The 16,775-nt window shown below is 49.6% G+C and overlaps 1 protein-coding gene across 23 annotated transcripts in view; it reads right to left on the reverse strand.

The window, feature by feature from the left end:
• Positions 1–8,502: 8,502 nt before the first annotated feature.
• The window catches only part of TMEM229B (transmembrane protein 229B), a 41,104-nt gene continuing 32,831 nt past the window's right edge, over positions 8,503–16,775 (reverse strand). For 21 of the 23 annotated variants that reach the window (XM_038545009.1, XM_038545000.1, XM_038544998.1 and 18 more), the window contains one exon: positions 8,503–12,203. In XM_038545009.1, the coding sequence (XP_038400937.1) occupies positions 11,679–12,185 (507 nt within the window). In that variant the 5' untranslated portion in view covers positions 12,186–12,203 and the 3' untranslated portion in view covers positions 8,503–11,678. Of the gene's footprint in view, positions 12,207–16,775 lie in introns of all 23 variants that reach the window. The other 2 variants (XM_038545017.1, XM_038545020.1) reach the window with 1 other exon arrangement.

The raw sequence follows: 16,775 nt of genomic DNA on the forward strand, positions 1-16,775 counted from the left end.
AGGTGTTGCCTGTGTTCTGCTCTAGGATTTTGATGGATTCTTGTCTCACATTTAGATCTTTCATCCATTTTGAGTTTATCTTATGGTGTAAGAGAATGGTCTAGTTTCACTCTTCTGCATGTGGCTGTCCAATTTTCCCAACACCATTTATTGAAGAGACTGTCCTTTTTCCAGTGGATGTTCTTTCCTGCTTTGCTGAGTATTAGTTGAGGGCACATTTCTGGGTTCTCTATTCTGTCCCATTGACCTATGTGTCTGTTTTTGTGCTAGTACCACACTGTCTTGATGATCACAGCTTTGTAATACAGCATGAAATCTGGCATTGTGATGCCCCCGGCATTGGTTTTCTTTTTCAATATTCCCTTGGCTATTCAGGGTCAAAATCCCATAGGTTTTCAATAAGGAATTGTGGACCTGTACTGAGCATGTTAGACTTATTATTTTATTTAACTTAACCTTCACAATAATCCCACAGAATAAGCTTTCTCATTCCCATTTTACAGATGAGAAAACTTGTGGTCTGGAGATTAAGTAATTTGTTTCCCTATTAAAAACAAGTAGACCAGTTCAGATCAGAAGCATTCAAAGCCAGTGATTTTGGCCACCATGACCACATCCAGAGGAGTCCAGAAATGCTTACTGGAGTGACAGCTGCTTGTATTTGACTTGTGAGACTAACGAAGGAGAATATTTCTCCTAATATCTGACACTGAGTGCATGCCAAGTACTTATTGAACATTGTCTCATCTGATTTCCACAACTCTGAGGGGTTTGGACTAGTATTAGCCCCATTTTTAGATGAAGAAACTGAGGCTTAGGTTACATAACTCCCAAGAAAGTCAGGGACCTGGGATCCAATCTCAGGTATAACGATTTCAAGGCCTGGGATGTTGCATTTTTCATTAGGCAATCAGGAAGTTCTCAGGGCAACTCAGAGTGTAGAAGGCCATGTTCCAGAAAGACTGAGAAAGGGGCTGGTGGCAAAAGAGAATCATGAATGGAGAGCAATCTGGCTCCTTCCATTTCCTGGTCCTTCCCCTTTCCTTCCTCTCCCTTCCCCTTGCCCTTATCCTTCTGTGCAATAAGGTCAGCCATCATCTCAAGGACTTGAAGTGTAAGTTAGGATTGAGTGCCAAGTGTCTTTGGCCAGGTTATAAAAAGGAAAAATATATGAAAAATATATCTGATATACAGATACGTCAATCCAAAGAAGGAAACGAGTTGTTTCTTAGGATGTTCAGGGCCTATACAAAGGTGGAAATGATGAGATAGTCCTGCAAAAGGCGCCATCTGGTCCTGCTGGTCAGCAGGCCTAAACCCTGGGGGAACAGATTGAGTGAAAGTCAGCAAAATAACACCTACTGTCATTTCGAGTTCATTTCTAAAGCAATCCAAGGAGGAGTCTTGGCTTTTTTTGGTATTGAAGAGGTCCAGACAAGATTCTGCCCCGTCTTGACCCTCAGCTTTTGTTCAGCAAAAAGGAGGGTCTGTGAGCAAACCAAGGAAGAAGTGAGCACTAGATGATCTTGACTGTCCACCCAGAGGTGGTTGGCAGGCTACCTACCTCTGAAGGACTCCTAAGGACCCTACTGCAGAGAAGGGCAGCTCCTAAATCAGATTAATCTCAACTGGATTAGAACTGAATCCTGGGGTATATACAAAACTTGAAAGGTCATGATCTGCACTTCTGGGTGCTTTACCATTTATGAGAGAAGAGCTTGGGTTGGGGTGCTCCCATGTCAGAACTTCCTCCAGGTTTCAGCAGTCAACCTAAGACTCAATGACAAGTGCAGGAGTGTCAAGCCTAGACTGTAACAGGCAAGATCTCCTGGAGGTGGAGTGGGAATGAGACAGGAGGTGTTAGTTCAAGGCATGAGCGGCATCTTGTGAAGGTTAGGGAGAGGGAGTGTGAGGGCTAAAGATCTGATCACAGGTGACAAATGTTTAAAAGAAGTCAAGTGTATAGCAGGGATCTGTATTGTCAACCTGCACAAGATTCTCACTACTGTGCAGAGAGTAGGGGAGGGGTTGGTTATAAGCAACAGAATCAACCAACTAAATAAACCAAAAAGGAATTAATTGGAGAACTGTGAGGAGCACCCCAAGGAGTTAAAGCAAAGGCCAAAGAACATGCTAAGAAAACAAAAGAAACCTAAATGGTAGGATGTTTTAAAATCCTACCAGCTAGGGTTACCAATTTGCCCTGGTTGCATGAGACTTTCCCAGTTTTGGTACAGAAAGCCCCATATCCTAGGAAACCCTGTAGTCCCAGACAAATCAGGATGGGTGGTCACCCTACGACCAGCAGGGTGGTGGGCCAGAGTTGACCAGTGAAAAATCCCCTAGGGGCAATGCCCCAAAACATTTATTTTAATTTTTTTTAATTTTTAAATATATATTTATTAATTTTAGGGAGAGAGAGAGCGTGAGCAAGCAGGGGGAGGGGCAGAGGGAGAATCCAAAGCTGACTCCCTGCTGAGCCCGACAACTTGGGGCTCAATCTCAGGACCCTGAGATCATGACCTGAGCTGAAATCAAGAGTCAAGTGCTTAACCCACTGAGCCACCCAGGTACACCCCCATCCCCCCAAAAAAAACTTAAAAACAGGAATGTCTAATATTCCATTTAAAAATATTTGCCATAACAACAAAAAAAAATGTTTGCTGCGCTGCACTGGAATCTAATGCCCCCTCTGGTTGTTCTAAGCCTTCAATGCAGTTGCTTTTATTTTATATTTTAAATTTTTATTTATTCATTTGATAGAATGAGAGAGAGAGAGCATAAGCCGGGGGGGTGGGGGGGGGGTAGCAGCAGGCAGAGGGAGAAGGAGAAACAGACTTCCCGATGAGCAGGGAGCCTGATGCAGGGCTGGATCCCAGACCCCTGGACCCCAGGATAGTGACCTGAGCTGAAGGCAGACAGATACTTAGCCAACTGAGCCACCAGGCACCCCCAAAGTTGCTTTTACACTCAGTCTTAAAGAGGAAGCTAGAATGTGCTCCCAGTGAGTTAAACTAAACTGACTATATTTGAACTGCATCCACTGAGCTAAATCTCAGAGGGGCTCAGTGTCTCGTCAAAAGCTGTACAGATAAAAAGTGGCAGAGCCAAGGTTAGACTTTAGTCTGTCTGATTCAATAGCTGTGTTGTTTCCCCACCATTGTCCTACTCCAGGGTGTCCTAATACTGCCAGACCCTAGAGACTCCCAGGTCTGTGGGTAGGATGGGGACTTGAGCTTCCAGGTAGCTTCAGGAGGGCCTCTGCAGGCCCATCTCACAAAGGTTAGAGCATGTGAGGTGAGGTGAGGTGAGGTGAGGTGAGGTGAGGTGAGTGTGTGAGAGAGAGGGAGACAGAGAGAGACAGAGACAGAGACAGCTTTAGTTTGTAGAGCCCTGCAGGACCCAGCCTGGTGCAATCTTCCCCAGGGCAAGAATGTTTATGTAACAGGTAGAGAGAAGGGTTTGCAGAAACCAAACAGACCCCCCTTTCAGTTATGCTAACTCAACCCATGACCCAGCCTCTAGGAGGACAGAACACATGCTGAGGGTATGAGGGACCCCAGCCTCTGCCTGCTGTCCTCCTCTTCAGGAGGGGCTCCCTGGGGGACTGGGCCAGGTCTCACAATTCTCCATCCTTAAAAATTCCTTCTCTCTTTCCCATCCCCTCCCCCTGACAAGGCCTCCGAGGGCCTCCACACTCTGACCTCCATACCTGTCCTGCACTCCTCCTTACCCCCATCCTCTCCAGCACCAGCCACAGGGGCCTTTTATCCGTTTCACGGACTATCTGAACTCATTCCCAGCTTCGGGCCTTCATACTAGCTGTCTCCTCTGCACAATATCTTCCCCATCTTCACAGGCTGACCCTCCTCATTATCCAGAATTCAGGCTAGGTATCATCTCTCCCCAAAGACCTCTCAGGGCTGCCCAGTCTAAAGGAGCTGCTTGTTCATTGGCCTACCCCTCTGTTTTAATGTATTACAACCTGTAATTTTCTTGTTTATCATCCATCTCTCCCTGCCTTGGTTTATAAGACCATTTCATGATCTAGGCCCGGCTTCCTGCAAATGCCACTGTTCACCCCTGGGAGCTAATGCAGACCATCAGAGACCCTGCTCTCTCTGAGTTCCCAGCCTCTGCGCATGGCTTCCTTTCTACCTGGAGCCTGCTCTTCACTCCACCTCCCACTTCACCCCCTCCCCTGGTTATATCAGACATAGAAATAGTTGCCAACCCCTACATCGAGTTCATTCCTTTTCCCCTCCATCAACCCATCAGGGTTCTCAGCACCCTATAATTCAGGTGAAGCCATCACGCAGGGCGGGGAGAGATGAGTCCGCCTTGCTCACTGCTGTGCCGTGGGCCAAGCACAGGACCTGGTGCGCAGCAGGGTGGGTGGACGAATGAAATCCACTGCCACTGGCAGGCTGTCATACGGAGCGTTTCCAGGGAGACAGCTCCCACCCTGAGCTGCGGTAGATGGAGACCATGCTGCCTGCTGCCAGAGGAGTAAGAGTGATCCAGTGAGAGGCAGGGGCAGGGGGCAGGGGCTGCGGGGAAGTTACATGCTGTTCTCTCCAGATTGCACGGGACTGATGAGGAGATGAGGGATGAGGCCAAACCACAAGAGGGCTGTATAAACCTGGAGGAGGCAGAGAGCTTGATACTAAAGATAATGGGAGATCATTAAAGAGTCTGGAGTAGGTAGTGAAATGGTCAGATCTGCATCTAAACAGAAAAACCACAGCAGGTGGATGTGTTTTGGGAGGGGGAGCTCCATCCCCAACCTAAATCCTTGAATTCTCTCACAGATTACTCCACACGATACTTCTAGCACTCGCTCTTAATCGGTATAGGAGGCAAGGGCTTCAGTAGAAATCTCCCCTCAATCCCTATAGTAGGTTGAACAGTGCCCCCAACCCCCCACCTCAAAAAGGTTTAGTCACATTTTGGAACCATGTGAACGTGACTTTATTTGGAAAAAGGGTCTTTGCAGATGTAACTAAGGGCCTTGAGATGAGATCCTGGATCGGTGTGATGGGCTCTAAACCCATTGAAAAGTGACCTTGAAAGAGGCAGAAAAGGAGAAGACCCAGACAGAAGAGGAGCAGGCCGTGAGGCCAGAAAGTGGAGTGCTGCCGCCACAAGCTGAGGAAGCCAAGACATGCCAAAAGCCACCAGAAGCTAGAAGAGGCAAAGAAAGAGTCTCCCCTAGAGTCTCCAGAGGGAAAGCCCAGTTAATACCTTAATTTTAGATTTCTGACTTCTGAACTATGAGAGAGTAAATCTGTGCTGTTTTAAACAACACACCTAGTTTATGGCAATCTGTTATGGCAGCCCTAGGAAACTAACACAGTTCTGTACTCAAACTAAGAAGATTCAGCCTCAGAACCCTTCACCACTGGTGGACTCTTATAAATCAGGAAGCTTCTTTTCTGTTTGGAAGATATGATTGTGACAGAAGCATGGAGCCAGTCCAGCCTTTCAATGGACCCTCCTCTGTAGCTCTTGGCACTGAAAGACATCTCTGCCCACATCAAGAAATGTATCCGCAGAATGAAGCAATGGGCAAATTAGTGGAGCTGGGTCTTGGGCCAAGCTCCAAAGACTCTGAGAGTGAAACTGGCAGGGCTCTGTGGGGACTAATGGTTTGGAAAAAGAGGGTAGAACAGCGGGTTGCTCAATGGTGGTAGGCACAGATATGGTAGGAATGGTCATTGTTCAAAGAGGATACATAGCTTCAGGTTCCCAAAAGGGACTGTGGGGCCCTGGAATGTTCAGCCTGGTCTTCAGGGTGGGCTTATTAGGGCCAACACACTGTCAGACTTCATTCATCAAAGGTTCCTTAAAATATCCACTGTGTACTGGCTTTCTTCTCCACTGTACCCATCTAGGCACCTCCCACAGCACAGTCAATGTCTGCATTTGCAGTGAGCAGAGAGCCCACCAGTGGAAACACCAGTATTCAACCTGAGGGTCTGCCCTGCGTGTGTGAGTGTGTGTGAGTTTGTTTGTGTGTTTGTCTCCTCCCTCCTTCCCTGGGGAATCCTCAACTACTCCTGTAGATGAGTCAGCTTCCTCTGTTAGAAGTTTCTCTTTTGGAGGACTAGTCAACATTGCAGTGATGTAACTTATCTATGTGAGTATCCATCCAGCGTCTTTCTCCCTGGCTAGCTGTAAGCGCCCCCATGACTCCCCCTGGCTCACTGTAGGTGTCCCATGAGAAATTGAACAAAACAGGCCAATTCTCATGTACACTCGAGAAAGATTTCATCCAGTTGTTTCAAACCCTCAGAGAGTGCCAAAAGCTAGGGGCTCAGGCTTAATCTTAAGAGATGGAGAAGCAAAGGGAAAGGCCAAGGGCAAAAATAAAGCCACATGTGGGAGGGTAAGAAGATTTCAGTCCCAAACCCAGGGCTGCCAGAAGCCAAAAATTTTACAGCCCTCTCTCCACAGGAGGGATCCTTGTGATCCTTGTGCCCATTTTTTTAGGTCTTGGCTAAGATGGCATCCTATACCTTCTTCCTTATAACCCAAACCCCCCACTCCCAACTCTTCCCCTCCTAAAGATTAATTTCTCTTTGTGAATAGAATTCAGATGGGCTGGACTCTAATGACATCCGGAATCTCATCAAAGTAATCTCATCACAAATTCTCCTGAAAGAGTCTTCTGCTTACACTGAAACAAAAAGGGACTTGCAGAGAAATGTGGTAAATCCGTGTTGCAGACTGGTTGCCACCAGATTTCCTCTATTAACGATCAAGAGAACAGTACCCATCTTGAGTGGGAGAACACTTGAGATCATGCATGCACACTCAGCACTGTGCCCAGTTGCAGTCCCCATGGTCAGTACAAGTCTTGATGTTAACAGTGGTAAGAACCGCGGCTGTTATTAAAATTATTACGACCAGTCCCTCTAACTTGTGGTGTGATCAGCCAGTTGCTACCTTTTTCCGTACCTGTTTCCCTCATCAAACACAGACAGCCCAGCCATCCCCAGCTGCAGCAGGGGTGTGGACCAAGCTACCCTACTGAGATGGGCACCTCAGAAGGAAAGGCAAGGTTATGGTCATTCATTCCTTGTTATTAATGAAAGATTAGGCTCTTGTGAAGGGTGGGCAGATGTCAGAAGATCAGCCAATGTCCTTGGCATTTGCTTTTCCGGGGCATTTCTCTCAATGTAGCATCATCAGATGGTCCCTTTGATTGAATGAGGTGGGGCAGAGGAGATGAAAAAGGAAAGTATCAATAAAGGAAGGTATCCATTGAGTAGAGTACAGAAGGAACTGGCCAATTAAGAAGGGCCTTGGGTCTCCTCAGACTTCTTGTTCTGAGCCCTACCTCTTGCTTTTTCTCTGAAGCTCCATAAAGTATGCCCTGTTTCATGACACTTGACTCTTTCTCTAAAGACCTGCTCTAAGGCAAAGCCTTATATATTTGTTTATACTAACATGTAAATGGCTATTGGGGCTTTATGCTTCCTTGTTTTTTTTCTTAAGATTTTATTTATTTATTCATGAGAGACACAGAGAGAGAGAGGCAGAGACATAGGCAGAGGGAGAAGCAGGCTCCCTGTGGGAAGCCCGATATAGGACTCGATTTCAGGACCCCTAGATCATGCCAAAGGCAGATGCTCAAGCACTGAGCCACCCAGGTGTCCCGCTTGCTTGTGTAAGGGAAGAAGGTTTCAGTCGAAGAAATGAATACTTTCAAGTGAGTGGGGGGAGGCAGAGGGCCTTCACAATGACTCAGAGAGCACACTTGCCTGTTCTATCCAGAAAATCAGTGACTGTGGTGGGGTGGCGGGGGGTGGGGGGGCTAGGGAGAGACAAACCATTTGGGTTTAGTTGAATTGACTGAACAATTTCTGAACCCAACGTTCTATCTGGAAGTAGGAAAGTAGGCAGGAGCATGGTGGGAGGAAAGGAGGACGAGGGACACTAGACAGAGCAGAAGTACCCAGAATAGGAAGGTGCCCAACTCTTGATCTCCCTCTAAATGCACCTCTCAGGGAATGAAGAGTTGCCAGGGAGGAATGCAGAGCTCTGTTACTTCAAAGCATCACTTCTGATGTAATGAAAAGTAGGGGGCTAAGGTGGCTTAGCCCTTTGGAGTACCCTCAGCCTCTTCCCTTGGCCCCTCTTGGCTTGTGAGATACCCCAGGTCATGGCTGGAATGTTTCAAGAGGAGCTCATCTCCAGAGCCGATGCAGCCAACCTGGATATCTGCCTAGGCCTCCCTGGGCGGCCTAGGACCAAAGTAAGATTATGGGCCAGGTTTATGCTACTGGTGAGGAGTAGGGGGGTTAGGTGGAGAATTCTGGTTACCAGGAGGATCAGAGCAGAGATAGGGAAAAAGACAGTCAGGAAGTGCCACTTGCCCTCCCCAGCAGCCCTCTTGGTTTAGGACAGCAGCATGACTCGGTGTAAGGGGCTTGGCCTCCAGCAGCCCCTAGAAAAGGGACTCCAAAATAGAAAAAAATAGAGATGGATCAGAGCCAGTCCTGGAACACAAACACCAGTATATTTGATGTGCACAAAGGCGAAAAGGAAGAGACAAAGAGACCAATGGAGACAGAGCAGGCAATGGGCGCACAAACCAGTCCTGTGTCCTGAAGAGCTGCTGAAGTTGGGAGACAGTCCCCCCCGCCCCCCACCACCACTTTAAAGTGGGAGAGCCGGGACTTGCAGCAGCTCTGGGTCTGTGGTAGCCTCAAGGTGGAAGGTACTATCCCCGCCTTAGCCATAGCTGGTGGGCCAGGCCTCTCTGCTTTCTGCATCCCCGCCGCCCCTGATGATGTCTACACAGCCCAGAGCTTCATATATGCAGGTTCTCAGGAACTGACCCACTCGACACTACCTCCCCAAGGAGACCCATGCAGAGAGTGAGGGACTAAGACAAGGGGATTTCATGGGCACTCTCTATGTATTATTGCTGTAGATAAGCATAGGCCATTGTGACTTACTGGCAACAGAGGGGACAGGGCACAAGGTACAGGATGCCTAGCAGACATCAGAAGCATTTCAACCATGCAGGGCAGCACGTGGCAATCTGTCACTCAGAAATGCTGCCATGTCCAGTGGAGAGAGACCCAGGACACTGGAGGTTCACAAACAGGAAGCAGACTTCCCGCCAGCACCCCCACCGCTTGGCAGAGCTGGGGTGCCTGAGCACTAGGGGATGAGGGCCCTGAAGATACCCCGAAAAGCTAGAGTTGAAGTCTGGGCTACCTCTGGTGGATTATGAGCTTGCAGACCCTGAGCTCAAGACCTGGATGGTTGCCTCCCTCTGCTAGGGACTCTGTGCCCTATGAGGGACAGCAAGAGCCATGGGGTACGTGGATGAAGCAGATAGACAATGCTCTGCACCTATCAGGCAGTCAGGTTTACTTTGGAACCTCCTGTACTTGAGAGTTTGTAGGGCCCAGAGAAAAGATGGTGCCAGGTAATGCCCACTGGGCAACATCTGGAGTAGCCAGACCTGATGCGCCATATGAGGGCTTGCTCTGTCTGAGATCACGGAGGCCCTGTGCTGGCAGACATCAAACAAGCTGACCACAGATTCGGTCATGGTAGAGGAGGGCAAAGGTGGGTAGTGTGGTCTGGGGGTCCCCATGAGGGGCCTGGAAGGGTGTTGGGAGTCCAGATGACTGAGATACCACAGAGTTAGGGGACAAATCCAAGGAAATAATTTCCTAGAGGGGACAGGGAATCCAGACAATATTTTTTCCTCTGGAATCCCTTCCACCTGTAGATGGAAACCTGAATCCCTGGATGCCCCAAAGCCCTGGAATTGGGACCACAGTAAATTCGAAGGTAGGTCTGGGCCCTGCAGAATGTAGTTCATGCCTGGATTTAAAGAGCCTGGCCAGGAAACAGAGGCTGGGAAATGCCCTTCACCCTGTCCCAGACAGGCCAGCTGCACAACACAACCATGTCAAAGGCAGAGTCTCCCAGCCTCTCTCCCAATCCCAGGATACCACTCCTGCCCATCCCCAGCCCACCAGCCCTGGCTCACACCCTGGCTGGTGCTATGTACACAGTCTAGGCGAAGCAGGAGAGCAAGGAAGAGGAGATTCTCTCCACAGGTGGTATTATCATTTTTTTAATGATCTATAAAAAGGGAAAGGCTAATTCTAAGAGTCCTAGTGTGGTCAAGAAGAGACCATGTACCATGGCATAGGTTGCATTCTGATGGACCTCTCCCTCAGGGAGTGGGGACAGAGCCAGAAGTGGGCTGGAGTGAGGATTTCACCTGTCCACTGCCAGCAATGGACCTGTCCCAGAGGACAGGTGGGGGCAACCAAGGTTACAATGCCCATGAGCATGGCAGGGTCAATACTGTTTAAGGAGTAAGCTCAAAGGGTCAGCCTTGCTGGGAGGGGTGGGACAGGGGTCGCCCTGAAGAGGTTTTGCTGCAGGGCTCGGACTACGGCACAACTAGCTGACTCCTTCCCACTAATGATGCTCCAAAGACCTTCCCAAAGCTCAAAGGCTGTCTTCTTTTCTCCTTCCCTTATTCTCCATGGGTCTCCAACACTGGATACCCGCTTCTTCCTCCTCTAGAAAGCTCTGTTGACTCCAACTGGCTTGAAAAGAAACCATATGCTTTCTTCCCTCCCACCCCCCAGCTCCCCTAAACTGATTTGTCTCTAGGTCCCACTGTGGGTCTGGGGAGGCCCATCTTGGCCTGTGTGTTGGGAAGGGTATTCTTCAGTTTTAGCTGGGCCACTGCCGGAAGGGGGTGCAGGGAGCAGGGGGCGCTGCCACAGCCCACCAGACAGGTGGGGAGGTGTAAAAGCGAACTTCCCAGTCATTGGAGGGAAGACGGCAAGAGGGTGGGCAGGGTCCCTCTCAGGGATCTATCTCTGGCAGCTGCTGTGTTGGCCAGGGAGCTGGGGAACAGAGCCGGCGTGGTGACTGACACGGAAAAAGGGCTGCTAGTGGTAAAGGCCTTGAGAATAAGAGAGGAAAGGGGGAAACGCCACCGAACACACAGGGATTGAGACCTCCAAAAGCCCAAGGTTGGTGGGAATCCAGCACCAGGGGGGGCCCCCAGAAGGCCAAGGGAGCAGCGGCGCCCTGGGGGAGGGGAGGGGAGCCAAGGGAAGGCCTCCAGCCCTTGCACACCAGCACTGCTGCCAAGCAGCCTCCTGGCTGCCCAGTCTCTCCTTAGGCTGCAGCTCAGCAGGCCCCCGGGGGAGGTATTGGTTGCAAGCAAGCACCTGAATATTGCCTAATGGAACCAGCCAAAGCCCAACGAAACCAGGTGAGAGGGAGGAGGCCACGCAGCAGCCCAAAGCCTCCTCGGGCCTTGCCTCCCACCTTCTGCCCAGTTCTCAGAGCCTCTTAGCCAGGACAGGGCCTGCTGCTTCCAAAGTCACCCGGGGGGGGGGGGGGGTGGCGGGGGGTGTCCAGTCGCTGCTCAGCCACAGGCCTGAGGCCGCCAGCCTGAGCTGGGCGGGGCCTCCCAGAGTCGCTCTGCTACCTCCGCCCCGCCCCTGGCCCCGCCCCCGCCGCTGGCCCCGCCCCCAGCGGAGGGCGCCGCGGGGCTGGGGCTGGGGCTGGGGCCGGGCCCGGGCCAGGGCTTGTGCTGCTCGGGAGATGTAACCCCGCCGGCTGGGAACCTCCGTCCACCCGGTCCGTGAGCGCCCCCCGCCCCCCAACACCAGCCCCATTCAGTCTGTCTTGACGTGGCCGTTGGCCAGGGCCAGGGCGCCCCCGGGCTCCCCGGGCTCGGCGTCCTTGTCAAAGCGGAGGCGGAGGGTGTTGCGGATGATGAACTGCTCCACGATGAGGGCCCCGCAGAACCAGGGCACGGCGTACTCCAGGGTGATGAGGCCCATGAAGTCAAAGTCGAACTGGGAATAGTCCCAGGGGCAGGCGTTGAACTGGCGCAGGATGAAGCCGGTGGTGAACTCCCACAGGTAGGTCCAGAGCGTGTAGATGAGGCAGCGCAGCAGCAGCGGGCAGCGGCCGCGCAGGCGCAGGTACATGCGCTCCACGATGAGGATGGAGGTGCCGTAGATGAAGAGCGCCCACACGCTCGTGACCCCCGGGAACTTCCAGTTAAAGTTCACCACGAACTCCCAGGCCGCCGTGAACATCACCTCACAGAAGTAGCCGTGGATGGCATACAGGTACCAGCGGGACAGCGCCGTCAGAGGCTCGGCCGAGGATGCCATGCTGCCGAGGGGGGCTGGCTGCTGGGACACAGAGGTGACAGGTGAGGGGGGCAGGGAGGGAAGGAGGAAACCCCTCCTCCCGCCCTCCCATGCCCAGCCCAAGTCTTGGCATGACCAGGCTGGAAGGGATTCCAAACCTGCCTCTACTTTCTCTTTGGTTACCAGATTCTTGGCCCTATTTCATGTCCCTTACTTCGTTCCCCATTCCTTACCTTGGCCAGGTGGGCATGAGAAAGGAAGGGAAGACACTTAAAAGTCCCACTGGTTTCCTCTGACCAACTCTATTCAAATGATACTCGGAAGGAGGTGTCTGCTACACTCCCTAGGCTTTTTTTTTTTCTTGGATTATCTGTGGTCAGTGGAAGACCTGGCTGTCCAGGCCCACCAGTTACCTCCACTGCTAGCTGATTTCTCATCAGGCCCATCCACTGAGATCACCATTTCTTCCTCCACTTCTTCTCAAACAACTCCACATCACTCATATTTCTGAGTTTTTTTTTTTTTAAGATTTTACTTATTTATTCATAAGAGACACACAGAGAGAGGCAGAGACATAGGCAGAAGGAGAAGCAGGGGGGCAGCCCAGGTGGCTCAGCGGTTTAGCGCTGCCTTCAGCCCAGGGCCTGATCCTGGACACCTGGGATCAAGTCCCACATCAGGCTCCCTGCATGGAGCCTGCTTCTCCCTCTGCCTGTGTCTCTGCCTCTCTCTCTCTTTTTGTGTGTGTCTCTCATGAATGAATTAATAAAATTTAAAAAAAAAAAAAAAAGGAGAAGCAGGCTCCCTGTGGGAAGTGCAATGAGGCACTCGATCCTGGGACTCCAGGATCATGCCCTGAGCCAAAGGCTCAACCACTGAACCACCCAGGCATCCCTTTCTGAGATCTTTCTAAGCAACCTATCACATGTCTTTTGTGTATGTGTGTGTGTTAACATGTACACAACACTTACCATGTCAGCCATTTTTAAAGTAGATAGTTCCAGTGGCATTAAGTACATTCACACTATTGTGCAACTGTCACCACCATCCATCTCTAAAACTTCATCATCCCAAACTGAAATTCCATACCCATTAAACCCTAACTCCCCAACCCCTCCCCAGCCCATGGCAACCACCATTCTACTTTCTAGCTCTGTGAATTTGATTACTCTAGTTACTTCTTTTAAGTGGGACCATACACCATTTGTCTGTTTGTGACTGGCTTATTTCACTTAGCATAGTGTCTGCAAGGCTCATCCATGCTGTAGCATGTGTCAGAATATCCTTCACTTTTAAAGGCTGAATAATATTCATTCCTTTGTGATCTATCTATCTAGATACATCACATTGTACTATCCGTCTGTCCATGCATTAATGGTTTGCTTCCACCTTTTGGCTATTGTGAACACTGCTGCTATGAACATGGGTATACAAATACCTGTTCTAGTCTCTGCTTTCAAGTCTTTTGGATTTATATCCAGGAGTAGAATTACTGGATCTATGTTTATTTTCTAAGGAACGGCTTGCTGTTTTCCACAGCAGCCGTACCATTTTACATTCCCACCAGCAATGCACAAGGCTTCCAATTTCTCCACATCCTTGCCAGCGCTTATTATTTTCTGTATTTTTGATGATGACCATCCTGATGGGTGTAAAGCAGCAGCTCCTTGTGGTCACATTTGTCTTTAACTGCTCCATTAAGTGGGTTTTGGTGTTTAGTTTCCATGTTGAGAGGAAACCAGTGGGCTGACAGGAGAGAATCCTCCTCTCTACTTCTTATTCCCTTCCCCTCCTCTCTTTTAATAAGCCCCATCAGGCTTTAAGGCCCCATCCTGTTTCCATGAAGATTGGCCTGGCCCACAGACCTCTCTGCTTTCCCTTGCCCTCCATCAATGACTGTCTGGGTGACTCACTTGGCCCTTTATCTCATGCTACCCTGCTTCCTGTTAGAAGGCATTTGCTGTCTTGATCCAACTCGCTAGCCTGCATACTCCCCGAGGGCAATGGCTCTTGTGCACAGGCCTTGGCACAGGCCTCTTGGGGGCAGGCACTGTCTAAATAATGCAGGCTTATGTGGGGGCAGGGAGGGGGCAATGGGGGGAGAATTCAGGGCTGCATCAGGAATAGGAAGGCAGAGCATGAAAACGGGAATCCCAGCTCTGCCAGCTGCCAGTGGACCCCAGGCTTGACACCTCTGCCAAGGTGGGAGAGGGGACAGAGGTTAACAAGACACATCTGCAATCTGCCTGGTTGTCTGGGAATCCCAGCCTCATTTTTCAGCTAAAGCAGACCTTGTCACAGTAATACCTAGCGCACCCCAGCCCTGCCCTGGGCATTGCTTTGTGTTCTTCCAAGCACTTTCATTCACATTTTTGTTGTTGTTTCTTACAAAATTAAGATCATGAGAAGGGCAAGTAGTTTAACTCCCATTTTTTAAAGAGAGACAGTTGGGGCTCAGAGAGGTCGTTTGTCCCATATCCCAGGGCCAGTGAATGGAAAGGCTGGGATGAGAATCCACATCTCCTGATTTCTACTTTAGTACTCATCCCACTACACACTACTGATCATCTCCTAAACATGTGTGCCTAGTGTCACTCCCCTCCCCCGGAACATTTAGTGGACCCCCCCCATTTCCCAATGAAACACCACAGTACCCTTGGCCTGGGACCCAAGACTCTCTAGGATCTCACTCCAGCTTCCTTTTTCAGCCTTATTCTCACAGGTTGGCTCTCCTGGGCTTCCCTCCTGCCTCTGCAGATCCTATCTGAGTGTTTCCTATGCCTTTCTCCTCTCACCATCCACAAGTACAAACCCAACTTCCAGGTGACCTTCAGAATAAAATTGTCTTCATCCCCACTGCCACAGGCCTCTCTTCCTCCCCTGAATAGCCACAGCACTTACTCTGTCTCTTTCCGGTCCAGATGATTTCCTTATTTTTTATTATGTTGGTAACTTCTAGTCCCCATCCAGACATCTTTCCCATGTTCTGCACCTATGTATCCCACTCCTTCCTGAACACCTCCCCCTAAGCATCCTATAGACATTTCCAACTCCTTTCCTAAATCAAACTCATCTTTCCCCCAAAACTTGTCTTCCTCCTGCGACCCCACTCTGTACTTAGCTAGCAGCCAGAGGCCCTGGGGTCATTCCAGCTTTCTCTGCTACATCCTTACCCGAACATGAGCTCCCTGAGAATAAGGACTTTGTCTGGTTCAGCACCACATCCCCAGTGCCTAGAACAGTGCCTGGCACACAGCATTCAACTAAAAAAGACCTTTCTCAATCAGTTCGTAATTGCTACATAGCAAAGCATTTCAAAACTCAACTCTTAAATCAACTCTCATTTATTATTACAGCTTGCACGTCTCTGGGTTGGTAGATCTTGGCTGGCCTCAATCATGAGACTGCTGGTCATCTGGGGCCTGTGTCCTATCCTTACCTGGGGTGGCTCTGATTCACTTGTCTCTCATCCCTGGCATGCTTTCTCATGGCAAGCACAGAGGCACAGGGACAAGCAAGCCCTACTGCACCACACTTTTCATAACTCTGGTTAAGTTATGCCCACATCTTATTTGTCAAAGCAAGTCACATGGCAAAGCTGCCAAGTCAGCCATTACCTCCTGTCCTTACTACCACTTAAATATCTTTGAAATCATCTTTTCTTCTTGACTCCCCTTTCTCACTGCTGCTGCTCTGCTTCAAGCTGTCACCATCACTCACCTGGATGCCCCCAATCATCTGCCAGCTGGTCTCCCCTCTTGCCTTTTCCTTTCCAATTCAGCTATCACTAAGAAAGAATATATGGAAATAGCTGTCTTTCTAAAACACAAATCTGATGCTTCTCCCCAAGTAAGGCCCATTAGTGTATCTTTATCCACCTACACAGTGAGGCTTGAGCCCCTAGGGATGGCTGGCAAAGCCCTTTGTGAGACACTTCGGCCTCAGATCTTACTGCTTTTGCTACCTGAGGTGCCCTTCTGAGCTGCTACTGCCACCACCACCCCCCAACCCTTGGCCCATGACCCATAATCTTCCTTCAAGGCTCAGCTCCTCCTCCACTGCCTCATTCGTCTACCTCTGGACCCAGTTCACTTCTGTGACAACAGTTAGCACTGCGCTTTGCACTAATGGCTGCTTGATGGATATCTAATATAATGTTAAGAGGAAAAAAAAGCAGCATTCAAAACTGAATAACTAACATGATTTTGATTTTCCAAAAGCATACATTCATGTAAATGTACAAAAAAACTAATCATAATCATCTCTGAATGGTGACATCACAAGTGATTTTTATTTCCTTCTTTAAGCTTCTCTCTGTGTAATCTAAAATGTCTAACAAATAGGTATGCATTTTTATAAAAATAAAATTTTATCTTAGAAACATTTGTTGTATGACCACGTATTAATTGTCTTTGTGCCTTGTATATAGAAGATGTTCAACAAATTTGCCAAGCAAATGAACCTCAGGAAACTTGATGTCCTATAAAGTTCATGTGGGTTCCTCCCTCCTGAGCCATCACCAACAATAAACCATGATTCATGGTTTAAATAGCATGAAGTGGTTAAGCCTGGGGGTCCCAGATCCTAACTTCCTGGTCTCCCTCTTGCCCT

This window comes from Canis lupus, chromosome 8 (assembly GCF_011100685.1).
Source record: "Canis lupus familiaris isolate Mischka breed German Shepherd chromosome 8, alternate assembly UU_Cfam_GSD_1.0, whole genome shotgun sequence".
NCBI classification, from domain to species: domain Eukaryota; kingdom Metazoa; phylum Chordata; class Mammalia; order Carnivora; family Canidae; genus Canis; species Canis lupus.